Source organism: Dendrobates tinctorius, unplaced genomic scaffold (assembly GCF_039654945.1).
Source record: "Dendrobates tinctorius isolate UK_male_01 unplaced genomic scaffold, ASM3965494v1 ptg000049l, whole genome shotgun sequence".
NCBI classification, from domain to species: domain Eukaryota; kingdom Metazoa; phylum Chordata; class Amphibia; order Anura; family Dendrobatidae; genus Dendrobates; species Dendrobates tinctorius.
Genome location: NW_027361717.1, coordinates 25,805,123 through 25,830,422, shown reverse-complemented (window position 1 = coordinate 25,830,422; position 25,300 = coordinate 25,805,123). Strand labels below are relative to the sequence as shown.

Below are 25,300 nucleotides of genomic sequence, written 5' to 3'. Positions count from 1 at the left end.
TTTTCCAATCTGCATTGGATCCGTTTTTTTCACACTTTGACGGATTGTGACTGATGCAAAAAGACTGAAGTGTGAAAGAGGCCTAAGTGTACAAACCTCTGAAAAATCCATTTTAACAAATTTTCATAAAACCCCAATTTTTCATTACTTCAAAGTTCCATCTACATACCTACCAGTGGCTTTGTCACATTTTACAAAAAAAAAGTATTAAATGTTATTACAGTCTTCCACATAATTATGTATTCCAGCTCCTGTGACGCTGCACTATGCCGTCGCTGTGGTGAAAAAATCTAGTAGCTTCCAACTTGATCAACTAAAAAGCAAGAGATCCTGTCATTCTGCGGTGGGAGAGGTGGCAGGTTGGATCGCTCCTTTGAATGTTCTCCTTAAAAAGAACTTACTCTCGTGGGAAGGACGTGAACAAAAAACTATCGAAAAAGGTACAACAGAGGATGAGTGATGCACTAATCAACTGGTTTCATCCATAAAATTGTATAGGCTGCCCCCAAGTGTCCCGTGGAGAAAATATAGTGTATGGCACCAGTGGCGGATTAAGTGGACTATGGGCCCGGGGCTGTTCATAAAACCTGGGCCCCTGTACCCCACTTCCCAGGAAAACATTTTCTGTCAAAATTTTGTGGCTCTTCTCACAAAAACACTGCATATGCTGATTTTTAGGTATACAAATTGTAACATTTATTAGACCATAAAAACAAAGAAAAATTACTTTTTTCTCACAAGAAATTGTATTGTATGGTCAAACAATATAAATAATAATAAATCGGCTGTTCCCGAATTTGGCGCCCCCCCGGGCGGTGAATGGCCTGCTCGGATGCGGGGTCTGGAAAGGAATAAAATGGCCGCGCTTGGGAGGGGGTACACAGACAGTAATGTGCAGGCTCAGCTCCGCCTCATCTGCCCCTGGCCGCAGTATAAGTTACACTTATATATATATAACAATACCAAATGGAACAATTCGCAATGTACCCCAGGCGAGTCACCATTTGTAAAATTATGACTCAAAGGGGATCGATAATGGACACTCCCACATAACATGTTAACACAAAAAAATGGAGTGAAAGTCCAAAATATTTTAGAAACGTAAGAAATTTATTATACATAAAAATCGTACTGACAATTATAAACAACATCTACAATGAAGGAATCGGGTAATATCAGCTGCTAATTGTCCTGTCCATATAATATGAAGTGAAAAGGAGCCAAGTGCTTCTTGTAATGATGGGCCATAAAACGGGACACAAAGTGTAGGGAAGAACCCAGGTGCGCACCCTGAGGAACAACCCCGTTATCCCATGCTAAAGTGCTTACCCATCATGTGCTCCAGCCTCCAGGACAAGTGCAGCGCCGCCACGCTGCACTTGCGCTGGTGGCGGCGCTGCACTTGTCCTGGAGCACATGATGGGTAAGCACTTTAGCACGGGATAACGGGGTTGTTCCTCAAATAAATTTCTTACGTTTCTAAAATATTTTGGACTTTCACTCCATTTTTTTGTGTTAACATATAAGTTACACTTAGGCTGTGTGCACACGCTACGGATTAGGTGCGGATTCATCCGCGTGGATTTTGTAAAATCCGCAGGTGAAACCGCAGGTCAAAATACCTGCGGTTTTACCTGCGGATTGCTCTGCGGTTTTGCCCTGCGGTTTTTCATCTCCTCAATAGATGAGATGGCAAACCGCAGGAGAATCCGCAGAAAGAATTGACATGTCAAAAACCGCTGCGGAACCGCAGCAAAATCCGCAGTGTGTGCACACAGCCTTACACAGGCTGCCTGCGACTGCCTGGCTGCTGTGTGTGTGAGTGTGAGTGACTCTGTGTGACACTGAGGAAGGAAGCCGCCCGCAGGGAGAGCTCAGCAGCTGACTGAGCATGGAGGGAGGCTGGGGAGAGGCAGAGCATCCTCCTCCCAAATGGTGAGTGACCTGTGACCCACCTGCGCTAGCCGCTGCCAAAATCTCCTGCTAATACTCAGTCCTCTTCTCTCCTCACTGTGCCTCGGCCGGCCGCCTCCACGCTTCTCTCCCGAGTCCCACAGCACAGAGAGGAGGAATTTCTGCTCCTGCCGTGCTGCGCCGCCCCCACACACGTGCTGCCTGGGGCGGCCCGACCCCCCGCCCCCCCGCAACCCCCTTCCTACGCCACTGGGCGGCGGCGGCTCACACAGATGCTGACCGGATTGGCCCCTGCCCTGGGCCCCCAAAAAACCTTGGGCCTGGGGCGACCGCCCCATCCGCCCCTATTAAGATCCGCCACTGTATGGCACCATATGGACCCTGAGACACTCTGAATATCCTAAGTACAGATCTGTGCACATCGTGTTGTTGTGTGCATATAAGGCCTTGTGATCAGTGAAGTGGGATTCACTCGCTCTGGTAGGCATTATTAGGTAGTGATCACACATGCAATGCAGTTTTGGTCCAAACACGTGCAGTTTTTATTGCTTTCCACAGATTTCACAGCAACAAAACAAACTCAACAACATAAATCCCTGGCTTTGGCCAGGCACTAATTAAACATGCTGAAATGGAAAAAGTGGCGCTTCAGCGCAAGAGAGTTTTAGCAGCAAAAGCTAGACATTTGTCACCCCAAACGTCAAAAAGAAAAATCAATTACAGCATAAAAAAGCATGCGCATAAAACACTCATAGATATAATGGGGTAAGACCACATATACAAACACAGTAGTTAGCAAAAAAGGTAAAAGTTCCATAAAAAGCTGCCAATTTGTACCACAAAAGTTCAGATAAAAAGCAATTTCTAATAAGTCCAAGAGACATTAATCTAAAAGGTTGGTTTTGATCCAATGCATCTACTGTACATAGCAGAATCTCAAATCATCATATCAGAGGCTTTATAACTAAAATGTACCTGTGAAGCTGATGCAGCAGGATTCCTCCTTCTGATATATGGTAGAATCTTCACTGTAAAAACACAGCGTGTTGTCCAAATGCCTTATAAAAGAGCTGTCCCGGCCGGTGACAGCCACTTGTCAGTGTTCCTCCAGATAATCGCAGCCGCGGTGGGTCTCCTGTGTTCCCAGCTTTCGCTTGTCTCTCCAGCCGTCCAGGACCTGCGTGACATCAGGCAACACGTGACACCGCCTGCTTCGTTAGCTACTGGTTGCAGCAGGGACCAAGATACCTTCCAATGCGTTTCGGAGACTATCTGTCTCCTTCCTTAGGGATGGTCCTACTCACAATCAGAGGATTATTTATACAGTCCCGCCGCTTGAGTTAATTACAGCATGAATTAATTAATAAAAGCCAAACAATTCAATTTCACTGTTTAATCCTTTCGGAATTAATGTGTCTAGTGCAAATATCCACCGACTTTCGGCACGTGACATTAATTTAATGTTATTGCCTTTGCGCATCTGTGGCTGTATATATTCAACACCAGTAACAATCATATTACATATACACCCTTCATGATAATTGGCAAAATGTTTTGATAGAGGGTGGCCCAGAAATTTTTTCTTTATGTTCCTTATATGTTCAGTAATCCTGACCTTCAATGATCGTTTAATGCGCCCTACATACACCTTATTGCACGGACATCTGATGGTATAGACAACACTCTCCGTGGTACAGGTGATATAATTTTGTATTTCAAATTTTTTACTGTTGTTACCCCCTATAACCCATTGTTGTTTGGGGCTGCTTGTTTGTTGACACACCCTGCATTTTCTACAGGGAAAAAAACCTTTTGGATTGTTTGCAAAGGATAATGTTGGTTCCTTTTGTGAGGCAGCACTGTCATTCAGTTAGGGGATCCTCGCTGGGCAGCGAACAAAACACATCCGGCACCGTGTTTTCATAAACTCATAACAGTCCATGCGGTTTATTCAGCAGCATAAACCCATAGAAGCAACATAAAGTTCACATAACAGCATAGCGTCCATGACAGAGTTCAGCTCTGTAATCCCTGTGGTCACACAGGTTAAACATACACAGGCTTTCTAGCCTCAGTTATCTCACCCACGTCAGGGTCACTCATGGTTCCTTTAGCATACTGCAGACGTCCATTCCCTCCAGGGAACTCCCAGGCACGTGCAGCCATTAACACAGCATTCACTTGCTGTCAGAAGGCAGCACCATCTCACTCAGACGGGACCTTCCACACTGGACCGACCAGGTCCCAGCATTCACCCCCTGTGACTTACCCTGGGCACATTATATGGTCCATAGCCACGCCCACCGGGTCACATGACTATGACCTCATCACAGGTCCTTCACACACTCGCAGTCTCTTACGACAAGCGTTAAACACACCCCCTGGGTGGGTTTGTAGGTAACCAGGGCAGCCTATCTCTCTAGTTACCTTGAGACTTCTCCCTGACAAATTGAAGCAACACCTCAGCAATGTCATTGCTGATCCACACACATACATAAGTCTCCATCTCAAGGCCACCCACCTTAAGATACATAACCGTCCTTCTGGATTCTTCCACTGATCCTTTCTCTGGGGACATCCACACAGCGCCTCCTAGTGGACACAATGGTTTACTACACCACACTTTAAACAATTTTTTTGTACAGTAGGGGCAATGATATTTCCAATAGTGCGGGCCTTTCTATAAACAGATCTTGGACCTTGTGGGATTGATGATCCTATGATCTTGTCCTCTTTAAGTATATCCCAATGTTTTTTAACTATCTTGGTCAGAATATGGTGATTAGAATTATATTCCGTGATAATGGGAATATAGTCATCAGAAATAGTATTATTATTTTTACTTTTATTGTTATTAATCGTATTTCCCTCCCTTCGTAGAGCGGTTATAGGTTTGTTTCTTACCGCAATTTTAGCTTCCTCCAAAAGTGAGCTATTGTAACCCTTCTCCAAAAACTGATGGGTGAGCATAGAGGCTTCAGATCCATAGTCCTGTATTTTTGAACAATTCCTTCGAATTCGTGTGTATTGGCTCCTAGGTACGTTTAATAGCCAATTCGGCAGATGGCAACTATCGATTGGAATGAAACTATTCGAATCTGTGGACTTATGAAAAACACGAGTCTAAATGTGGTTATCTATAATAATAAATGCCCTAAGCAGCTTCCGGTTGTAACAACTTCCGTCCAGTTGTAACCGGTGACGTCACCGCACACCTCTTTCCATGTTAACCCTCAACACACCACTCCTCATCACACACACTCCTCTCACCTTTCACCATCTCCACTCACGTCCACTCACTCTTTCACTCCACATGCAACCCTTTCTCTCACTCCGTCTCTCATACTCACGCCGTCATCGCCGCTGATCCACGATCCCCGACATCATCTTCTTGTGGCGACGCCATTTTGGATCGGCGAAATCCCGCGATACTCAAGATGGCGTCGCCGCAAGAACATGTTGCCGGCGTGAAGGACGTCGGGATCCAAAATGGCGTCGGCGAAATCTCGCGAGATTTCGCCGACGCCATTTTGGATCCCGACGGCATCCACGCCGGCGACATGTTCCTGCGGCGACGCTATTTTGGATCGGCGAAATCCCGCGATACTCAAGATGGCGTCGCCGCAAGAACATGTCGCCGGCGAGGACGACGTCGGGATCCAAAATGGAGTCGGCGAAAACTCGCGAGATTTCGCCGACGCCATTTTGGATCCCGACGTCGTCCACGCCGGCGACATGTTCTTCCGGCGACGCCATCTTGAGTATCGCGGGATTTCACGATACTCAAGATGGCCTCGCCGCAAGAACATGTCGCCGGCGTGGACAACGTCTGGATCCAGGATGGCACCGGCGGAAGATGTCGAGGATCGTGGAGCAGCGGCGATGACGGCGTGAGTATGAGAGACGAAGTGAGAGAAGGGGTCGTATGTGGAGTGAAAGAGTGAGTGGAGATGGTGAAAGGTGAGATGAGTGTGTGTGTTGAGGGTTAACATGGCAAGAGGTGTGATGCTATCGCATCCTCCCGATGCGATAGCATCGGGCCATAATCTAGTCTTCAATAAAAATGTTAAGATCTAAAAAATTGATGTTGCTTGTGCTGATGGTAGAGGTAAAATTTAAAAAATAGTCATTTTTATTAATATCAGCTAAAAACAGATTTAGAGTATCCTGACCACCAGACCAAATAAAAACAACATCATCGATAAAGCGTTTCCATAGTACCAGGCCCGCGCGGAGATGATATTAATAAAAATGACTTTTTATTAAATCTGCCGAATTTAAAATCTATGGGTTATGGGGGGAAACAACAGCAAAAAATTTGAAATACAAAATTATATCATCTGTACCACAGAGAGTGTTGTCTATACCATCAGATATCCGTGCAATAAGGTGTACGTAGGGCGCATTAAACGATCATTGAAGGTCAGGATTACTGAACATGTAAGGAACATAAAGAAAAAATTTCTGGGCCACCCTCTATCAAAACATTTTGCCAATTACCTTGAAGGGTGTATATGTAATATGATTGTTACTGGTGTTGAATATATACAGCCACAGATGCGCAAAGGCAATCACATTAATGTCACGCGCCAAAAGTCGGTGGATATTTGCACTAGACACATTAATTCCGAAAGGATTAAACAGTGAAATTTAATTGGTTTGGCTTTTATTAATTAATTCATGCTGTAATTAGCTCAAGCGGCGGGACTGTATAAATAATCCTCTAATTGTGAGTAGTGTTGGCATAAGCAACAGATCAGGACTTATTCTTTATGTGAAGGGAGGACTTTACACTAGCCTGACAGCAGATGGTGATAGTGTGAAGTTATATGTTTGCTGTATTGTGGGAGGGAAGCTCTCTTGTTGTTGTTAGTTTTACTTTAGCTTTTGACTGTATTTTACCAGCAGCACCGCTGTGTGCTTCTGATTCTTGTCCCATGTTTACCCATAAGAAGTACATGCTGTTTACTCAAGATAACTTGCTCAGTGAGGGCCCCGTCACACACAGCGATCTCGCTAGCGAGATCGCTATTGAGTCACAAGTTTTGTGACACAACAGCGATCTCACCAGCGAGATCGCTGTGTGTGACAGCGATCAGCGACCGCCCCCCCTGCCGGTATCGCTGATCGCTGTAGGAAAGCCCTGGACAATTTTTTGGTCGCTGGTCTCCCGCTGGCCAGCTCGCATCGCTGCGTGTGACAGGCGGGAGACCAGCGATCAGCTGGTAACTAACATACACATTGGGTATCTAAGGCTGGTTTCACATTTGCGTTTTTTTTCGCGGTAATTTAGCGCTAAATAGCGCATGCGTTTTTTTTCCTATACTTTGCATGGGATGCGCTTATGTGCGCATACACATGCGTTTGTACGCGTTTTACCGCGCATGCGTTTTTTTGCGGTATGCGCTCGGGCGCACAAAATGCAACTTGTTGCATTTTTTGTGCGTCCGATTTGACTCAAAAAAACGCATGCGCGCGCAATGCGTTTTTTTACAGCAAGACACCCATTATAAGTCTATGGTGAGCATATGTGCGCATTGGCATGCTTATGTATGCGTTTTTTTGCACATGCGTTTTTTTTTTTTACCATTAGTTTAGACAATGGAATTTAGGGGTTTGGGTAAAGTTAGGGTTAGTTAAGGGGGTTTAGGGTTAGGGTTAGGGTCAGGGTTAGGGTTAGGGTCAGGGTTAGGGTTAAGTATGGTTTGGTTAAGGGTTAGGGTCAGGGTTAGGGTTAAGTATGGTTTGGTTAAGGGTTAGGGTTAGGGTTAGGGTCAGGGTTAGGGTTAGGGTTAGGGTCAGGGTTAGGGTCAGGGTTAGGGTTAAGTATGGTTTGGTTAAGGGTTAGGTTCAGGGTTAGGGTCAGGGTTAGGGTTAAGTATGGTTTGGTTAAGGGTTAGGGTTAGGGTTAGGGTTAGGGTCAGGGTTAGGGTTAGGGTTAGGGTTAGGGTCAGGGTTAGGGTTAAGTATGGTTTGGTTAAGGGTTAGGTTCAGGGTTAGGGTCAGGGTTAGGGTTAAGTATGGTTTGGTTACGAGTTAGGGTTAGGGTTAGGGTTAGGGTCAGGGTTAGGGTTAGGGTCAGGGTTAGGGTCAGGGTTAGGGTTAGGGTTAGGGTCAGGGTTAGGGTCAGGGTTAGGGTTAAGTATGGTTTGGTTAAGGGTTAGGGTTAGGATTAGGGTCAGGGTTAGGGTCAGGGTTAGGGTCAGGGTTAGGGTTAAGTATGGTTTGGTTAAGGGTTAGGGTTAGGGTCAGGGTTAGGGTTAGGGTCAGGGTTAGGGTTAGGGTTAGGGTCAGGGTTAGGGTTAGGGTTAAGTATGGTTTGGTTAAGGGTTAGGGTTAGGGTTAGGGTCAGGGTTAGGGTTAAGTATGGTTTGGTTAAGGGTTAGGGTTAGGGTCAGGGTTAGGGTTAGTAAAGTCATGGTTTGGGTTAGTGTGAGTGGCCACCTAATGTTGGAAAAAAACGCAAACGCGGTAAAAACGCACTAAAAACGCATACAAACGCTTAAAAACGCTGCGTTTTTTTCATGCATGCTCATAAAAATGCTTGAAAAAAACGCAGCAGTTGTATGCTTTTGTATGCGTTTTTCAATGCGTTTTTTTGCGGGAAAAACGCGCTGCAAAAAAAAGCAAGTGTGAAACAGGCCTAAGGGACGCACGTCCCTTAGATACCCGATGTGTACCTTAGTTACCAGCTCCCTGCATCAGCGCGCTGGTAACTAACGTACACAGCGACGCTGGGCGCTCGGAGTCGCTGTGCTGATGGCTGGTGAAGCTGTCTGTTTGACAGCTCACCAGCAATCACATAGTGACTTACCAGCGATCCTGACATGTTGATATCATTGTCGGGATCGCTGGTGAGTCGCTATGTGTGAGTCCAGCTTGAAGTTCTCCTGTGTACCGGTGGATTATCAAAAGATACACTCTGCAACTGGTTACGGGCCCAGGACACAGAATCCCAGGACACAGAGTCCCAGACACCCAGAACAGGAGATAGTCCCAGACATCCAGGAGATAACCTCAGACACCAGAGAAGCAGATAAGCTCTGTTAACAGAAGGAAATAAAATCCAGTAAATGAGGCTGAAAAGAAAAAGTCACAAAGGAATTTATGACCCAGGAATTGGATGGCCGCACACTGGAGATAATTACAGAGAATCACGACATACAGGATATACAGAAGAAAGAAGAATATTGTGAGGCAGTGCTGTTATTCAGTTAGGGGATCCTCGCTAGGCAGCGAACAAAACACATCCGGCACCGTGTTTTCATAAATCATAACATAGTCCATGCGGTTTATTCCTCCATCATAAACCCACAGAAGCAACATAAACGGCATATAACAGCATAGCGTCCATTACAGCTTCACTCTGGTAGCAATGTCCAGCATACACAGGCTCTTCAGCCTCATCATTATCTCACCCACGTCAGGGTTCTCTCATGGCTGTTGCTCCAAGCTGCAGACATCCACTCTCTCCTCTGGGACTCACAGACGCTGGCAGCCATTACACCCAGCCACACACAGGCTGTTAGCCAGGAGACAACTCTCCTCACGGGACCTTCCGCTCTGGACCAACCAGGTCCCTGCATTCACCTCATGTGACCTACCCTGGCCACATTATATGGTCCATAGCCATGCCCACCGGGTCACATGACTATGACCTCATCACAGGTCCTTCACACACTCACATAGTCTTTTACAATAGGGTTCTTAAACACACCCCCTGGGTGGGTTTGTAGGTAACCAGGGCCGCCAATCCTGGAGACTTCTCCCTTACACCTTGAAAAAACACCTCAGGAATATCATTGCTGATCAATACACATACATAAGTCTCCATCTCAAGGCCACCCACCTTGAGATACATAACCATCCTTCAGGATTCTGCCACTCATCCTTTCTCTTGGGACATCCACACAGCACCCCCTAGTGGACACAGTGGTTACTACACCACAATATCTTCATAAAACAAGTAAGATTATATAAAAATGATGTGCAGCAGAGCTGAAACTCAAGTAGCTAAGCTGAAAAGTGAAAATTATCAGTTATGGAAATTCAGAGTAGAGATGTTGCTATCTAAGGACAATTTATGGGAAGTAATCATTACAGATAGACCTGATGAAGATAATCAGACATGGGATAGAAAGAATAGAGAAGCTAGAGCCACCATTAGCTTATTAGTGGATGATGCTCAATTAATACACATAAGAAATGAAGAAACAGCGAAAGGAATGTGGGACGCATTGAAAAAGCTATATGAAAGATCTAGTTTAAATCAAAAGGTATTTCTATTAAGAAAGCTTTACAGTATGAGTGAGTGCAAATGACGATATGCAGAAGCACATATTCGCAATGATGGAAGTAATATCACAGCTAAGGTCTATTGGTGAAGACATTAAAGAAAGTCATGTAGCAGCAATATTATTGTGCAGTTTACCAGATTCATATACAGCCTTGATAAATGCCCTAGAGACAAGACCAGAAAAAGACATCACATTAGATTTTGTGAAAACCAGACTAATAGATGAATATAAGAGAAGAAAAGAACAAACAAATGATTCTTCTACTGAAAAGGACAGTGGAAACGCTCTTAAATCTACAGAATTTAAGAAACCCCATAATAAAGAGACAAGAGAATGTTTCAGATGTAAGAAAAAAGGTCATTTAAAGAAAGACTATACCATATGGAAAGCAGAACAACAAAAATTACAACATGAATAGCATACACAGAAAGTGAAAAGCACAATTTCTGATTCATGTGAGAATAATTGGAATGGCACATTTAAAGTAACAGACAAGAAATCATCACTTGGTTGGTTTATTGATTCAGGAGCAACGAGTCATATGACAAGTGACAAGAATTTCTTAACTGAACTTGATTTAGATAAGAAAGAAGCCATTTATTTTGCAGATGGGAGCAAAATAACCGCAGAAGGTATAGGACAAGGTATGCTAAACTGTTCAAACAAGTTTGGACAAAATTCAAAGATACTTGTACAGAATGTGTTGTATGTTCCAAAATTGGAAGGCGGATTGTTATCTGTGAAGCGTTTAACAGCCAATGGACTCACTGTAAAATTCAAAGACAATGAGTGTGCAATTCTAGCAGGAAACAAGGTGATAACCAATGTCAAGGCAGATGAACAATTATATCATCTTGACACACCAAAGGAACAGATGAAGGTATGTACACATGATTACAAGAACTGTATTCACGTGTGGCATAGATGTCTAGGACACAGACACCCTGACAGTATAAGGGAACTACAAAGAAAATAATTGACAAAACATCTAAAGATTTCAGATTGCTCAATTACCGTAAGATGCGAATGTTGTATAAAATCTAAAGCCACAAGAATATCTATTCCAAAAGAAAGTGAGATGAAAAGCAAAAGACCACTTGATTTGGTGCATACCGACGTATGTGGACCCATGAAAGTGACTACATCAGGAGGAAATAGATACATGGTGACTTTCATAGATGACTACTCAAGATACACAGTCACATAATTAAGAACAAAACTGAAGATTTGGTAAACTTGTAGACAACGTAACAAGGTCGAGTAACAAATTTCAAAGGAAGCCAATTGTCATCAGAAGTGATAATGGAGGTGAATTTACAGGTCACAAGATAGAAAACTATTTAAGACAAAATGGTATAGAACACCATAAAACTGTTCCGTACACACCTGAACAAAATGGAGTAACAGAAAGGAAAAACAGAACTCTGACAGAAATGATGAGATGTATGCTGACAGATTCCAAACTACCAGAGAAATATTGGGGTGAGGCAGCAATGACAGCTACATATCTACAGAACAGACTTTTGTCCAGAAAACTGAAGAAAACTCCATTTTGAACTGTGGCAAGTTATGAAACCAAGTGTCAATCATTTCAAAGTTTTTGGATGTAAAGTTTTTATATTCATTCCAACAGAAAAACGTTCCAAACTTCAAAACAGATCCATGGAGGGAATATTTGTTCGATATAGTGAAAATTGCAAGGGATACAGAATCCTAGATCCCAAAACAGACAGAGTCACGGTGAGTAACAGTGTGACATTCATTGAGGATCTAAATGAAAACACTATGATTTCAATTGACTCAAAAAATGAGAAAAACAGCAGTGACATAGCTGAAGAAGTATTTGATGAGAAAGTAGTTGAAATTGATGAAGAACAGAATACTGAAAATGAAGAACTACAACTACAAACAGACACAGAGCCAAGACGTTCAATGAGAGAAAACAAAGGTAAACCACCAAAACGTCTCTCATACAAGACAAGCACAAGTAAAATTTATGAACCTACCTCTTAGGAAGACATATCTAAACTCCCTAAAGAAGAAGCTAATAAATGGATAGAAGCAACAGAAACAGAAATGAAATCCATGCATGACTCAAATACATGGACACTGACAGATTTAACAGAAGACATTTGCATGGAACAACCTCCAGGATTCAAAGATGAAAGAAACCCAAACAAAGTTTGCAAACTACAGAAAAGCATATATGGTTTAAAGCAAGCAGCTAAAGCGTGGAATGACAAAATCACGGAAGTGCTTACAAATGAAAAATTTCAAAGAAGCAAAGCTGATCCATGCTTGTACACAAAAAGGCTGATGAATAAATGGATTTATATGCTCATATATGTAGACGACATTTTGATTTGTTTTGAACAAGAAAGGGATAAAGAAAACATTCTAAAAACCCTGAAGCAACATTTCAAAATCAAAGACTTGGGAAATGTGAAACAGTACCTAGGAATACAGATAGAAAGAGAAGAAGACGGAAGCTTCCTACTGAATCAAAATCACATGATTCAAGACATAACAGAAAAATTTTGATGGAAGGATGCAAAAACAGTAAAGTCTCCAATGGAAACTAATTATCTTAAAGAGATGAATACTGAGAAAAATATGTTACCAAATAATGAAGAGTACAGAACAGCAATAGGAAAACTGCTGTATCTAGCGACTGTTGCAAGGCCAGACATCGCAGCAGCAGTAGGAATCCTGAGTAGAATGGTGTCAAAACCAAATAAAGCTTACTGGAATGCTGTGAAGAGAGTAATGCGTTATTTGAAAGGAACCAGCAATGTTAATCTCAAACTACCCACAAGTGATAATTGCATTTTAACAGGATACGTTGATGCAGATTGGGCTGGAGATCCAACTGACAGAAGATCTACCAGTGGACATATTTTTTTCCTTTCAGGTGGACCAATAAGTTGGACAAGTAAGAAACAGACAAATTGTGACACTGTCTTCAACAGAAGCAGAGTATGTTGCGGCAGCACATGCAAGTCAAGAAGTTCTGTGGTTAAGACAATTGTTGACAGACTTAGGACAACCACAGTTGGAACCGACAAAATTCAAAGGGGACAATCAAGGATGTCTTGTTCTTGCTCAGATGGAAAGAGTCAATCCAAGAACCAAGCATATTGATGTGAAGTATCATTTCTTGAGAGATCATCAGGAACAAGGAGTCTTGAAGTTAGAATATTGTCCTACTGAAGAAATAAAGAAGGAAAAGAACACTCCAGCAATGTATAATAAATCAATGACATACAAAAAAATATATGATTTAATAAATTGACAATGTGTCCCTTTAAGGTTGGATGGCAGACCATCCGGTATCAATAGAGAAAGAAAAACTAATACGTGATGTACACGAACCACAAATTAATGAATATGTGTATATGAGGAACTTAATGAAAACCAAAGAAAATATAACAAAAATAATTATTTATTATTATAAATTCTGGCACAATATACAACAACAATGGATAAAAAACATATAAAAATGTTATATTATATGGCAGAAAGAACACCTCAATGTATTAATAATCTAGTTACATACTATGTTAATTTCACCACTGTACAAAAAAGTTTTTTTGTTGTATGAATCAAGCATGTATAATAATCCCCGAATAAAGCAGCAAAAAAATAATAATATAAGTGCATCAAAATTAGTGAAGTGATAAAGAATTGATAAAATACAATAATAAAATGTGAAATATAAATCGCTATACCAGAATTTGTAATAAAGTTTGCAAAAAATGTGTAACACTGATATGTGTAAAAAACAAATATATATGTTAAAGAATAACACAGAAGTGAAATAACACAAAATTGTGAAAAAATAGCTGCTGGAATAATGGGGTAAAAGGTACTAAACTCACATAGGGAGTGCTAAAATATGCAATTATGGGAGCGCTTATATAGACAAATTTCTAGCACTATGTAGAGCGCTATACAATGAGCAAAATATCCAACGCTTCTACAATACAAAAAGCATATGACCCAATATAATGAGATCAACTGCCATGTAGCGCTATTTGGTAAAAATGGGCCAGCACAGGAATACAATCTATGACATGTGCAATGAACAGAATATCTAACGCACAATAGTAGAAAAAGCATATAGCTTAATAAAGCATGGTATATTACCCAGTGAGCTGAATAAAGGACAGTGGTGGAAGCGGGTTGCCAAGGTAACGCGCCCCGACGCGTGTTTCGGAAGAACTCCTTCGTCAGCCTTAGGCCGCGGGCGCTTGCTCTGCAGGATTCTTAACCCTGCAGTGCCCGCCCAGAGGCCCTGGCCGCCAATCACCCGGCAGCGTATGGTATATCAGGCGTCTCCAAGATGGTGGAGACGCCTGATTATCGTGTGCCTCACCTAGCGGTATTCTGGCCGAGTTGTAGGGGGCTTCCCTGCAACTTCCTCTTGGTACCCCGTGCCGTACTCTGTACTCCGTCCTGTACTCTGTACTCAGTCCTGTACTCCGTACTCCGCCCTGTACGCCGTACTCCGTCCTGTACTCAGTCCTGTACCTTTCACTCAGTCCTATGCTCCTTACTCCGTCCTGTGCCCCATATCCAGTTCTGTGTTCCTTACTCTGCGCTCCGTGCTCTGCCCTGTGTTCCTGACCCATCCTGTATCTCCACTTTGTCTTGTGCTTTTGTTCCGCCAGTTGCTCTCTGGTCCCCTGAGCTGCCCCTCTTGGTTCTAGCTGTCGTGGTATCTGTCTTCTGAGGGTCTGCCCCTATCGGTCCCTGTATAGGGGTCAGCTCCACCTGGCGCGCTCGCCCTCGGGAGCTCCAGTTCCGCGATCCAGAGGGTCCACTCTCGGACGTTGCCTTTCCTGGTCGTCACACTTACCCTATTACACTCACTGGCCACTTTATTAGGTACACCATGCTAGTAACGGGTTGGACCCCCTTTTGCCTTCAGAACTGCCTCAATTCTTCGTGGCAGAGATTCAACAAGGTGCTGGAAGCATTCCTCAGAGATTTTGGACCATATTGACATGATGGCATCACACAGTTGGCGCAGATTTGTCGGCTGCACATCCCTGATGCGAATCTCCCGTTCCACCACATCCCAAAGATGCTCTATTGGATTGAGATCTGGTGACTGAGGAGGCCATTTGAGTACAGTGAACTCATTGTCATGTTCAAGAAACCAATCTGAGATGATTCGAGCTTTATGACATGGCGCATTATCCTGCTGAAAGTAGCCATCAGATGCCTGTTCTTAGCTGAGAGGAGTGGTACCCAGTGTGGTCTTCTGCTGCTGTAGCCCATCTGCCTCAAAGTTCGACGCACTGTGCGTTCAGAGATGCTCTTCTGCCTACCTTGGTTGTAACGGGTGGCAATTTGAGTCACTGTTGCCTTTCTATCAGCTCGAACCAGTATGCCCATTCTCCTCTGACCTCTGGCATCAACAAGGCATTTCCGGCCACAGAACTGCCGCTCACTGGATTTTTTTTCTTTTTCGGACCATTCTCTGTAAACCCTAGAGATGGTTGTGCGTGAAAATCCCAGTAGATCAGCAGTTTCTGAAATACTCAGACCAGCCCTTCTGGCACCAACAATCTTGCCACGTTCAAAGGCACTCAAATCACCTTTCTTCCCCATACTGATGCTCGGTTTGAACTGCAGGAGATTGTCTTGACCATGTCTACATGCCTAAATGCACTGAGTTGCCGCCATGTGATTGGCTGATTAGAAATTAAGTCTTAACACACAGTTGGACAGGTGTACCTAATAAAGTGGCCAGTGAGTGTATATCTATGACTAATTAAACATAATGGGCCCTGGCTACATATACATGCCTGAGCTAGCCCCAGCTCAGTCAAGCAAAATAGCCGTTGTCCTTAGCAACCACTGATACAGGTGCTTCTCACTAAATTAGAATCTCCTCCAAAAGTTAATTTATTTCAGATCTTCAATACAAGAAGTGAAATTCATATATTATATGAAGTCATTACAAGCAGAGTGATCTATTTCAAGTGTTTATTTCTGTTAATGTTGATGATTATGGGTTACAGCCAATGAAAACCCAAAAGTCATTATCTCAGTAAATTAGAATACTTTATAACACCAGCTTGAAAAATAATCCTTCTTGGGGATGGTCCCGTTGAGCAGGTGCCCGACTGCACTATTCTCCACCTGGGACCCTTTACTGCCATCACAGCTTTATACCCACGGCCAGCAATCCATCTGGACTCAGTACTGCATGCACCCTGCCCTGGGCAAGGGTGCCCAGGCTTCTATCTCTAGTCAGGAAGGCCCAGTCCTATACCTCCCTGCTCTGTGTTGCTCTGCTCTTTGACCCCTCCCATTTGCTTAACCCCTATCCTGCCTGTAGTTAGCTAACACTCCTGTCTATTCTAGTATGTATCTCTAATGTGCCCCCCTCTATTCTAATACCCCTATGGTCCTATATTATCTAAGTTCCTATCCCTAAGCCTATGCACAATACCTGACAGACACATGATATTATAGTACATAAACATTACATTTCACATTAATAAACAATGAGGTGCTGCATACAACTCAGTGAGCAGCCACTAAGGGAGAAGATAATGAAAAAAATTTTGGCACTCAACTTGTTGCAAAGTGAAGATTTTTATTTTCAGTCTCAAATCTAGATGTTTCGGCTTATACAGACAAGCCTTCATCAGTATGCCAGACTGCTCATTTGAAAGTAAATGTCACCCGGGACACAAGCGGTGGATACCGCGTTTTCCAGGGCATATCACGCCGACACCCACCAACGCCGTTATACACAGCGTGGCAACCTTGATCTGACCCCCATTTACTTTCAAATGAATCCTGGCCTGGTACAAAACCATTTACACAAAGTCTTTCATGGGATTTCAACCTGTTATTCTATTCATTAATTACAACAGATCTTTGCATACTAAATCTTTAAGACGGATCATACTACCTACACCATTTCCCTAGTGGTGGCTAGATTCTGAATACACTGCAAACCTTTTCAAAAGAGCAGTCTGGCATACTGATGAAGGCTTGTCTGTATAAGCCGAAACGTCTAGATTTGAGACTGCAAATAAAAATCTTCACCTTGCAACAAGTTGAGTGCCAAAATTTTTTTCATTATCTATACTGGTGTGGGAACCTTCTTTTGTGCACCAACGCAGCAGTGCCACGATATATTTGTTGACTAAGGGAGAAGAGGCACGTGAGGGTCCCCACCACCTCCTTACACTCGCATTCTCCATGAATTATAGGGATTCACTTGCTCTGGTAGGCATTGGGCCTTAAGCAGTGTTCACACAGGCAATACAGTTTTGGTCCAAACATTTGCAGTTTTAATTGTTTTCCACAGATTGTACAGGACCAAAACAAACTCATAAACATAAATCCCTTGCCTTGTGCAGGCACTAACTAAACAGAATGGACCCTGGTTACTCATACCTCAGCTCGGTCAAACAAAACAGCTATTGTCCATAGCAACTCCTGATACTTGCGGTTCTCTGCACACAGACTGTGCAGACTCTTCTCAAAGAGAGATTCTGGCCTGTCTCTCTCCAAGACGCATCCAGTCTGGTCAGCTTCCCTCCCTCAGTTGATTGACTAAGGAGAACAGCTTGCCTGGTTAGATGCAGGGCTAGCCTGGTGATCTGATCGGATCCTGTAGAGCTAGGACTAAACCTTTACTGCACCTCTTAAAAATCAACAATAATATGAAAAAAAAATATTAGTGATATACTCCAAATTCCTATAAGTACTTTCCATAGTTCATTTTTACTAGAAATTGCCTTGTGCAAACCACCAGTCATTCTGCACTAATTCCTAATGAATGTTCTAGGAGATGCTACATACAACTAAGTTGTACTGGTGCCTACATACAACCCAGAGGTGGAAAAACACAGAAAAGGGCCCCTATGCAAGAATGGTTTATGGGCCTTTTGTAGTCTTGTCTATGACTGAAGCTATGTGTTGCATTGGGCCTTCTGTCTGGACAGGCTGTATCAATGATATGTCCACTTCTACCACCATAAGTAATGGAAAACACAAATGGGTTACTTCTGCGCTGCCGTAGGAAGAAGAATAAAATGCCAATCTAATAGTAAGTGGTTTATTCATCAACGCATTTAGAAGCATGTAGCTTCTTCATCAGTACAATGGGCCCACATAGCCCTCCTTATAGAATAATGGACCCCATACAACTCTCCATATAGTATAATGGGGCCAACATAACCCTCCATATGGTATGTTGGGACCCATGTAGTCCTGCATACGGTTTAATGGACCCCACATAGTCCTCCATACTGTAATAATGGGTCCCAAATATACCTCCATAAGGTATAATGGGCCCCACATGGTGCTCCATATGGTATAATGGGCCACACATAGTCCTCTGTAGAGTCTATTGGGCCCAATATTGTCCTCTATACAGTATAATGGGCCCCACGTTGCCTTACAAGCAGTATAATGGGTCCCACGTTGTCTTACATACAATATAATGGGCTCCACATAGTCCTCCATACAGTATATTGGGTCCCACATTGTCCTCCATATAGTATGCGCCTCCCCCCCAACTCATGTGCCTCATAGAGGCAGCATGGTCTGCTGCCATTGGCGGTATGTGACTGCCTGCCATGACCTACCTACTACAGCTATCCTATTAACATTTTATAAAAAAATTATATACATTTCTATAGTTGTGCAGATTGGAAAGATCTATTAGACTAATTTGCAACTGTACAAACATTTTTTTACTAGTTGATCATAGTCAGTGTTCTTCTGTGTATTGGTGACATATTCCGCTTTGTTTTCACTATAGTTGCCTCAGAGATCTTCTCAGCGAGCTGTGCCCCAGGAGCCCAAGAGGCGAACCTGTGTGAGCAGTGTGCCGGTCAGGAAGATAAGTGCACACGTGGTCCTGGAGAGCCGTACTATGGGGATGAAGGCGCCTTTAGGTGAGTTATAATGCAACTGGTTAGTCTTTTTAGATAAAACCTCAGACAACTGATATCCTACAGATAAAAATTGATGCTGATGTATAAATGCTAATGTACTCTTTTCCTTTTTCATGTAGATCTCACTTTCGAAATGTGATTCTTTTTGTAGAAATTTTTTTGTGTATCTGTATTTAAATTGCAATAAAAGCTAAGTAAAAGAAATTAATAGCTACTGTTCAACAAAAAAACAAATATAGCTAATGTAATATATTGAACCAGTATGACTAAACTTCATTTACCCCTACATTTAGTTTTTACATCCCAAAGGGATAAAAATGACCAGACATCATCGGTTCGGCCTCATCAGTTCATTTTCAGCAGCAGACAATGTTGGAATTACATTTCTGGAGTTTGTAGACACAGACTGGCTCGTACCTTAGATTTTACCTTACTAGTAGTATGCCTTAGAGTGAACATGTCATGTCCCTAAATGGTATTAATCTGTAGATATAGAGTTAATCTGCACAGGGTTGCCACCAGGAATTTCAGGCCCCCATACTGGCAACATTTTTGGGTCCCCTTGAGACTCCACCCAGGCTCCACACCAGCCCCTCCTCCACTCCTAAAACCTTCCACAGTCCCACCACCCACTCTTGGAAAAACTCCACTTCTGCACCACGTCTTCACAAATCACACATTAACCGTTCCCATTACCAGATGACATACATAGCCATCAGCTTTTGTTTGGTCAAAAGTTTTTTAATCCGTCACCACGACAAGGTAGACTCTTTTGGTGTGCCCTACTCTACTGTAACTTAAACATTTGTTAAAATATCCAATACTCTTTAGGTATAGTTTTATTTATTTTTCAATGTTTAAAATGACCAATAATATTACACCACACCATGATCACACAACATATTACCACCACATAGCGACTGAATAATACCACATACATGGAACAAATACTGTCACACCATGAACTGACCACATATTGCCACCCATGTATTGACCGAATACTACAATACTGATCATTACTAAAAAGAATCGCCATACTAATATCACCATAAGTGCCATTATACACATGAGGTTTGTACATAGTATACATTGTCAGTGTGCAGGTAATACAGTGATCACCTTTGACATTATAAACAGGAGCTCTGTGTATAGTGTCGGTGTACATGTAATACAGTGATCACCATTGACATTATACACAGGAGCTCTGTATATAGTGTCAGTGTACAGGTAATACAGGGATCATCGGTGACATGATACACAAGAGCTCTGTATATAATATACAGTGTATAGTGTAAGTGTACAGGTAATACACTGACTCACCAGTGACATCTCTAGTTGAAGTCCTTTATCTTCGCTTTTCATCTTCCTCCAGCACAGATCGCCATCACTTCTTCCAGCCAGGACTCGTCTCTGCAGAAAGTAACACAGTTATCTAGAGCACCACTTGAAGAGCACATTACTTAATTTTTTCCCAACTTCTACACTACACCAGATGAATAAAACAGGCAACATTGTGTCACCCTGCACAGTACCAGTACCTACACCAGTATCCTCAAAAATAAAATACATCACTGCAGTAATGATATCCCTTAATTAGCCCCTACTGTAATAATATCACCCATCCTAGCCTCCTTTTGTTTCATTTGTGGCTCCAGCCATATGTTCTCCCATCCTGCCCTCATGTGTCTTCATTCTGCCCCCAGGTGATGTAACATCCTGTCCCATATGATCTCCATCTGGCCCCATGTGTTCCATAATCTGTCCCCATCTGTCTCATGATCCTGCCCCATATGTCACATAATCCTGATCCATCTGTATCATGGTCGTGCCCCATCGGTTCCATGATTCTGCTTCACCTATCCCATGATCCTGCCTCATATGTCTCATGATACTGCCCCATGTGTCTGATGATCCTACTCCATTCTCTCCATCATCTCCATCCTGCCCCATGAGTCTCCATCCTGCCCCTTGATCCTGCTCCACTTGCCTCCATCCTGCATTATGATCCTGCACCTTGTGCATGCACCGTGCCCCATGTTGCTGCTCCACCTGTCTCCATCCTGCCCCATGATCTTGCACCATGTGTCTCCATCCTTCCCCATGTGTCTCCATCCTGCCCCATCTGTCTCCATTGTTCCCCATGATCCTGCACCATGTGTCTCCATCCTCCCCCATTTGTCTCCATCCTGCCCCATTCTGCTGCCCAAACATTTTGTGGCTTGCCGCTTTCAATAAAACACACTTTCTCCTTACCTGGCTGAGGTCCAGCGTTGTCGTCCCCTCCATCCATTTGAAGCGCAGACTCGCCAGCGTATGACAGTGACGTTATACGCCGGTGACGTGTGTGCTGATGTCAGCTACCAGCCTGTGATTGGCTGGCGGCTTTGAATCGAGGACGCACGTTCAGTTACTGCCTCGGAAGGATCCTCCTTCCTCTGGGACCCAGTGACCAGATGGGGCCCGGTCCAGGCCCCCTCTGCTCACAGGACCTCATACGCTAGTAAGGGCAGTAATACCCTGATGGCAGCCCTGAATCTGCAGGTTAATAGCGTTACGTTGATGTCCAGTGCCTTACTGAAAATCTTGCTGTTAGGAGAAAATATTCCTCATGGGAACCGTTGGCTTTCAGTGATAAAGGAGTGTCAGAATGACTACAGTCTCTGCTCACAACATTGTGACTGGCTGCTGTAAGCACACTCCAGCAATTTAATTGACAGCTCACTTTCCACAGATGCCCTGCAAAAAAAGCTGTCAATCACAGTACTGGAGTGTGCTTACAGACGCCGCTCACTGTGCAGTGAGCAGTGACTGTTGCTTCTCCAAGCACGCCTCTATGACTGAAAGCCGGCGGCTCCCAGGAGTAACAAAATGTATTTTCTGCTGGTAACTGCTGTTTCAGTACAGCTGCTGTACTGTATTGTAACCCTATTAATCTGCGGATTAACCATATCTGCAAGTCAATAACGTTTGAGGACAATACAGGTTCTCTTTAAGTCATAAATTGATCTTAAACAATAAAGTTAAAACATTGTGTTGGCTTCTCAAAATAGTTTGCACCTTTTGCAGATTTTATTTGCCTCATCTATGTGCCCTCCTCTCATTTCTACAGCACAGTCATCCCTTAACAAAGAATTACACACATTTCACTGGTCAATGTATATAGGAGATGCCCCTCTAACAAGTGATGAGAGACTGTGCTTGGATAAGGTGTTATCCGAGCATGCTCGTGTGCTCGTTAGCACCTAGTGTATTCGGCATGCTCGAAAAATAGGTTTGTGTTCCCGCGGCTGTTCAACAGCCACAATACATGCAGGGATTGCCTGTTTATTAGAAAGGGAGAAGATACAAATTAGATATTAGAAGACACTTTTTTAATAGTGAGGGTGATCAATGAGTGGAACAGGCTGACACAAGAGGAAGTGAGTTCTCCTTCAATGGAAGTCTTCAAACAGAGGCTGGACAGACATCTGTCTGAGATGGTTTAGTGAATCCTGCCTTGAGCAGGGGGTTGGACACGATGATCCTGGAGGTCCCTTCCAACTCTAGCATTCTATGATTATATGATAATATTCGAGCACACCGAAGACACTCGGTTAGCACATGAGCATGTTCGGATGACACCTTATCCATGCACATTCGCTCATCACTAATAAGCACCAGCCAACTGGGCCTCTAAGTGAATATGGCCCTGGCTGGCGCTATCCCATGCATTTTTTATGGAACTTTTTCTTTCTTTTGTTGCACGGTTGTATAAAATAATGACTTGTGGCTGCATGCTCTTTCTTTTTTGATCAGATGTTTGAAAGATGATAAAGGAGATGTGGCTTTTGTGGAAGACACAGTATTATCAGGTAATGTGGTTATTCAGAGATCTAAACCATTAACTCTTTGAATTTGCCAATGAACGAATTTCCAATAAAGCCTGTCTTCAGGGAGAGTCTGTGATTGTACAGCATACAGGTGTAGACCTGCGGTGGTTTGTGTGCCGGTCAGTGAAAGGTGCAATGACACCGCCACACCTGGTAATGCCCCATTGTCAATTTATTTATACATTTCTGCAAGGAAAAATTGAGGTTTGGAAAAGTGCAGAGATCTAAGAAATAATTCTTTATTGTAGTGAAGTCGTAGGAAACACATTTATTTACTGAGCCAGTCATGCCAGTAATGGTTGCAAATTCTTTTAACCCCTTGAGGCTAGTTTCACACTAGCGTTCAGAGGCGCAGCGCAGGGCCGCCGCTAAGCTCCGCCCCCACGCACTGTGTTGCATTTTTGTGCGCGCGGCGCAGCGCCAAAGGGGCGCAAGCGCCGGTAAAATCATCCCATCGCACGACCAGCGTACCCAACACTAAATATAGGGTACGCTGATCGCATGCAGCGTCATGCGATCAGAGGATGAGCTGACCGGAGGAGGCGCGGCCGGGGTGGAGCTTAGTGGCGGCCCTGTGCTGCACCTCCGAACGTTAGTGTGAAACTAGCCTAAGAGGTACAGGATTTTTGTTTTCACGCTTTTGTTTCTTTCCTCCCTTTCTTCCAAGATTTTTAACTTTTTAATTTTTCTATTGACATAGCTGCATACGGACTTGTTTATGTTGCAGGATAAGTTTTACCCTTGATTGACACCCTTCATTTTACCATACAACATACTGAAAATGGGATGAAATTATTTAAATTTGGGATTTTGTTTTTACGGCGTTAATTTGTATTGTAAAAATTGTATTGTAAAAATTACCTGGCAACATCATTCTCCCAGATAGTAGGAACACAGTAATACCTACTAATTTAAGTATTGGAAAAAAATTGGTTTGTGTCATTATTTTCTGAGATTGTTTTCATGTCAATGGAGCTGAAAGACTGCTTTTTTTCACGGTGAGTTGATGATATTGATACCAATTTAGATACATTGTTTTAATTGATTTTTACCATATACAGTGCCTTGCAAAAGTATTCAGCCCCCTGGAACTTTTCAACCTTTTCTCACATATCATATTTCAAATATAAAGATACCAAATGTAAATTTTTGGTGAAGAATCAACAACAAGTGGGACACAATTTTGAAGTTGAACGAAATTTCAAATACAAACTCCTTGCAGATGTTGTCCTTGGTGGGATTTGAACCCAGGACCCCAGCGTTACAAGGCTGCAGCGCTAACCACTGAGCCACCGTGCTGTTGTCCAGCAAGGAATGGGAGACAGGTGCAGATTAATAAAGGGTGATACAGTCACCTGACCAAAGGCAAACCCAGCACCAGGGGAAAAAGACCAGCAGCCAGAACACTACAAGAAAATGGCGGATAGTCACAAACTGAGCAGATTCTAACAATACCTCCCCTTTAACGAGGATCCACCGGATCCTCTAGGCCGAGACTTATTCGAAAATCTCCTGTGAAAAGCTTCAATTAATCTTGAGGCTGAGACGCCCACAGCTTTCACCCTGGAATTGTCCTCGGGACCGAAACCTTTCCAGGACACGAGATACTGTAAGCCTCCTCTGTGTCACCTGGAATCAAGAATGCGTGAAATCTCAAACTCATAGTCCTCATCAATTGGAGGAGCAGACAGCGTAGCTACTTTATCAGGCGTGTCAACTTTCTTCAGCAAAGATACATGAAAAACTGAATTAAATTTTCCAGGACGAAAGAATGTCCAATCTGACCGCTGCCGAGTTGACAATCTGAACCACTTTGAAGGGTTCTACAGACTTATGCCCCAATTTTTTTAGAAGGGATCTTTAAATGCAGATTCTTAGAGGACAACCAAACCGTGTCCCCAACAACAAACCTCGCCTCCCTTTTCTTGTCAAAATATTTTTTAGACCTCCTATTAGCCTGATTCAGATTATGGCGCACACTGGTCCAAACCCTTTCCAAATTTCCAGAAAAACTCTCCTCCTCAGGCACCACTGCCCCAATCCTAGAAAAAGGACCGAAAGATGGATGCTTCCCAGTACAGCAAAAAAAAAGGAGAACACCCAGCCGAAGAAGACATATGATTATTGAGAGCAAACTCAGCTAATGGTAGATATTCCGACCACATCTCCTGATTGTCTGCTACAAAACATCTCAAAGACTGCTCAACGTCCTGGTTCTTCCTTTTGGTCTGTCCATTGGACTCCGGATGATAGCCCGATGAAAATGACAAATAAACCTTAAGTCTGTCAC

The 25,300-nt window shown here is 43.2% G+C and overlaps 1 protein-coding gene across 1 annotated transcript in view; it reads left to right on the top strand.

Moving 5' to 3' along the window:
• LOC141091158 (saxiphilin-like) overlaps window positions 1-25,300 on the top strand; it is a 244,216-nt gene that overhangs the window by 116,193 nt on the left and 102,723 nt on the right. The window contains exons 7-9 of the mRNA XM_073576562.1: window positions 249-440; window positions 19,006-19,141; window positions 22,937-22,992. Of these exons, the coding sequence (XP_073432663.1) occupies window positions 249-440; window positions 19,006-19,141; window positions 22,937-22,992 (384 nt within the window). The remainder of the gene's footprint in view (window positions 1-248; window positions 441-19,005; window positions 19,142-22,936; window positions 22,993-25,300) is intronic.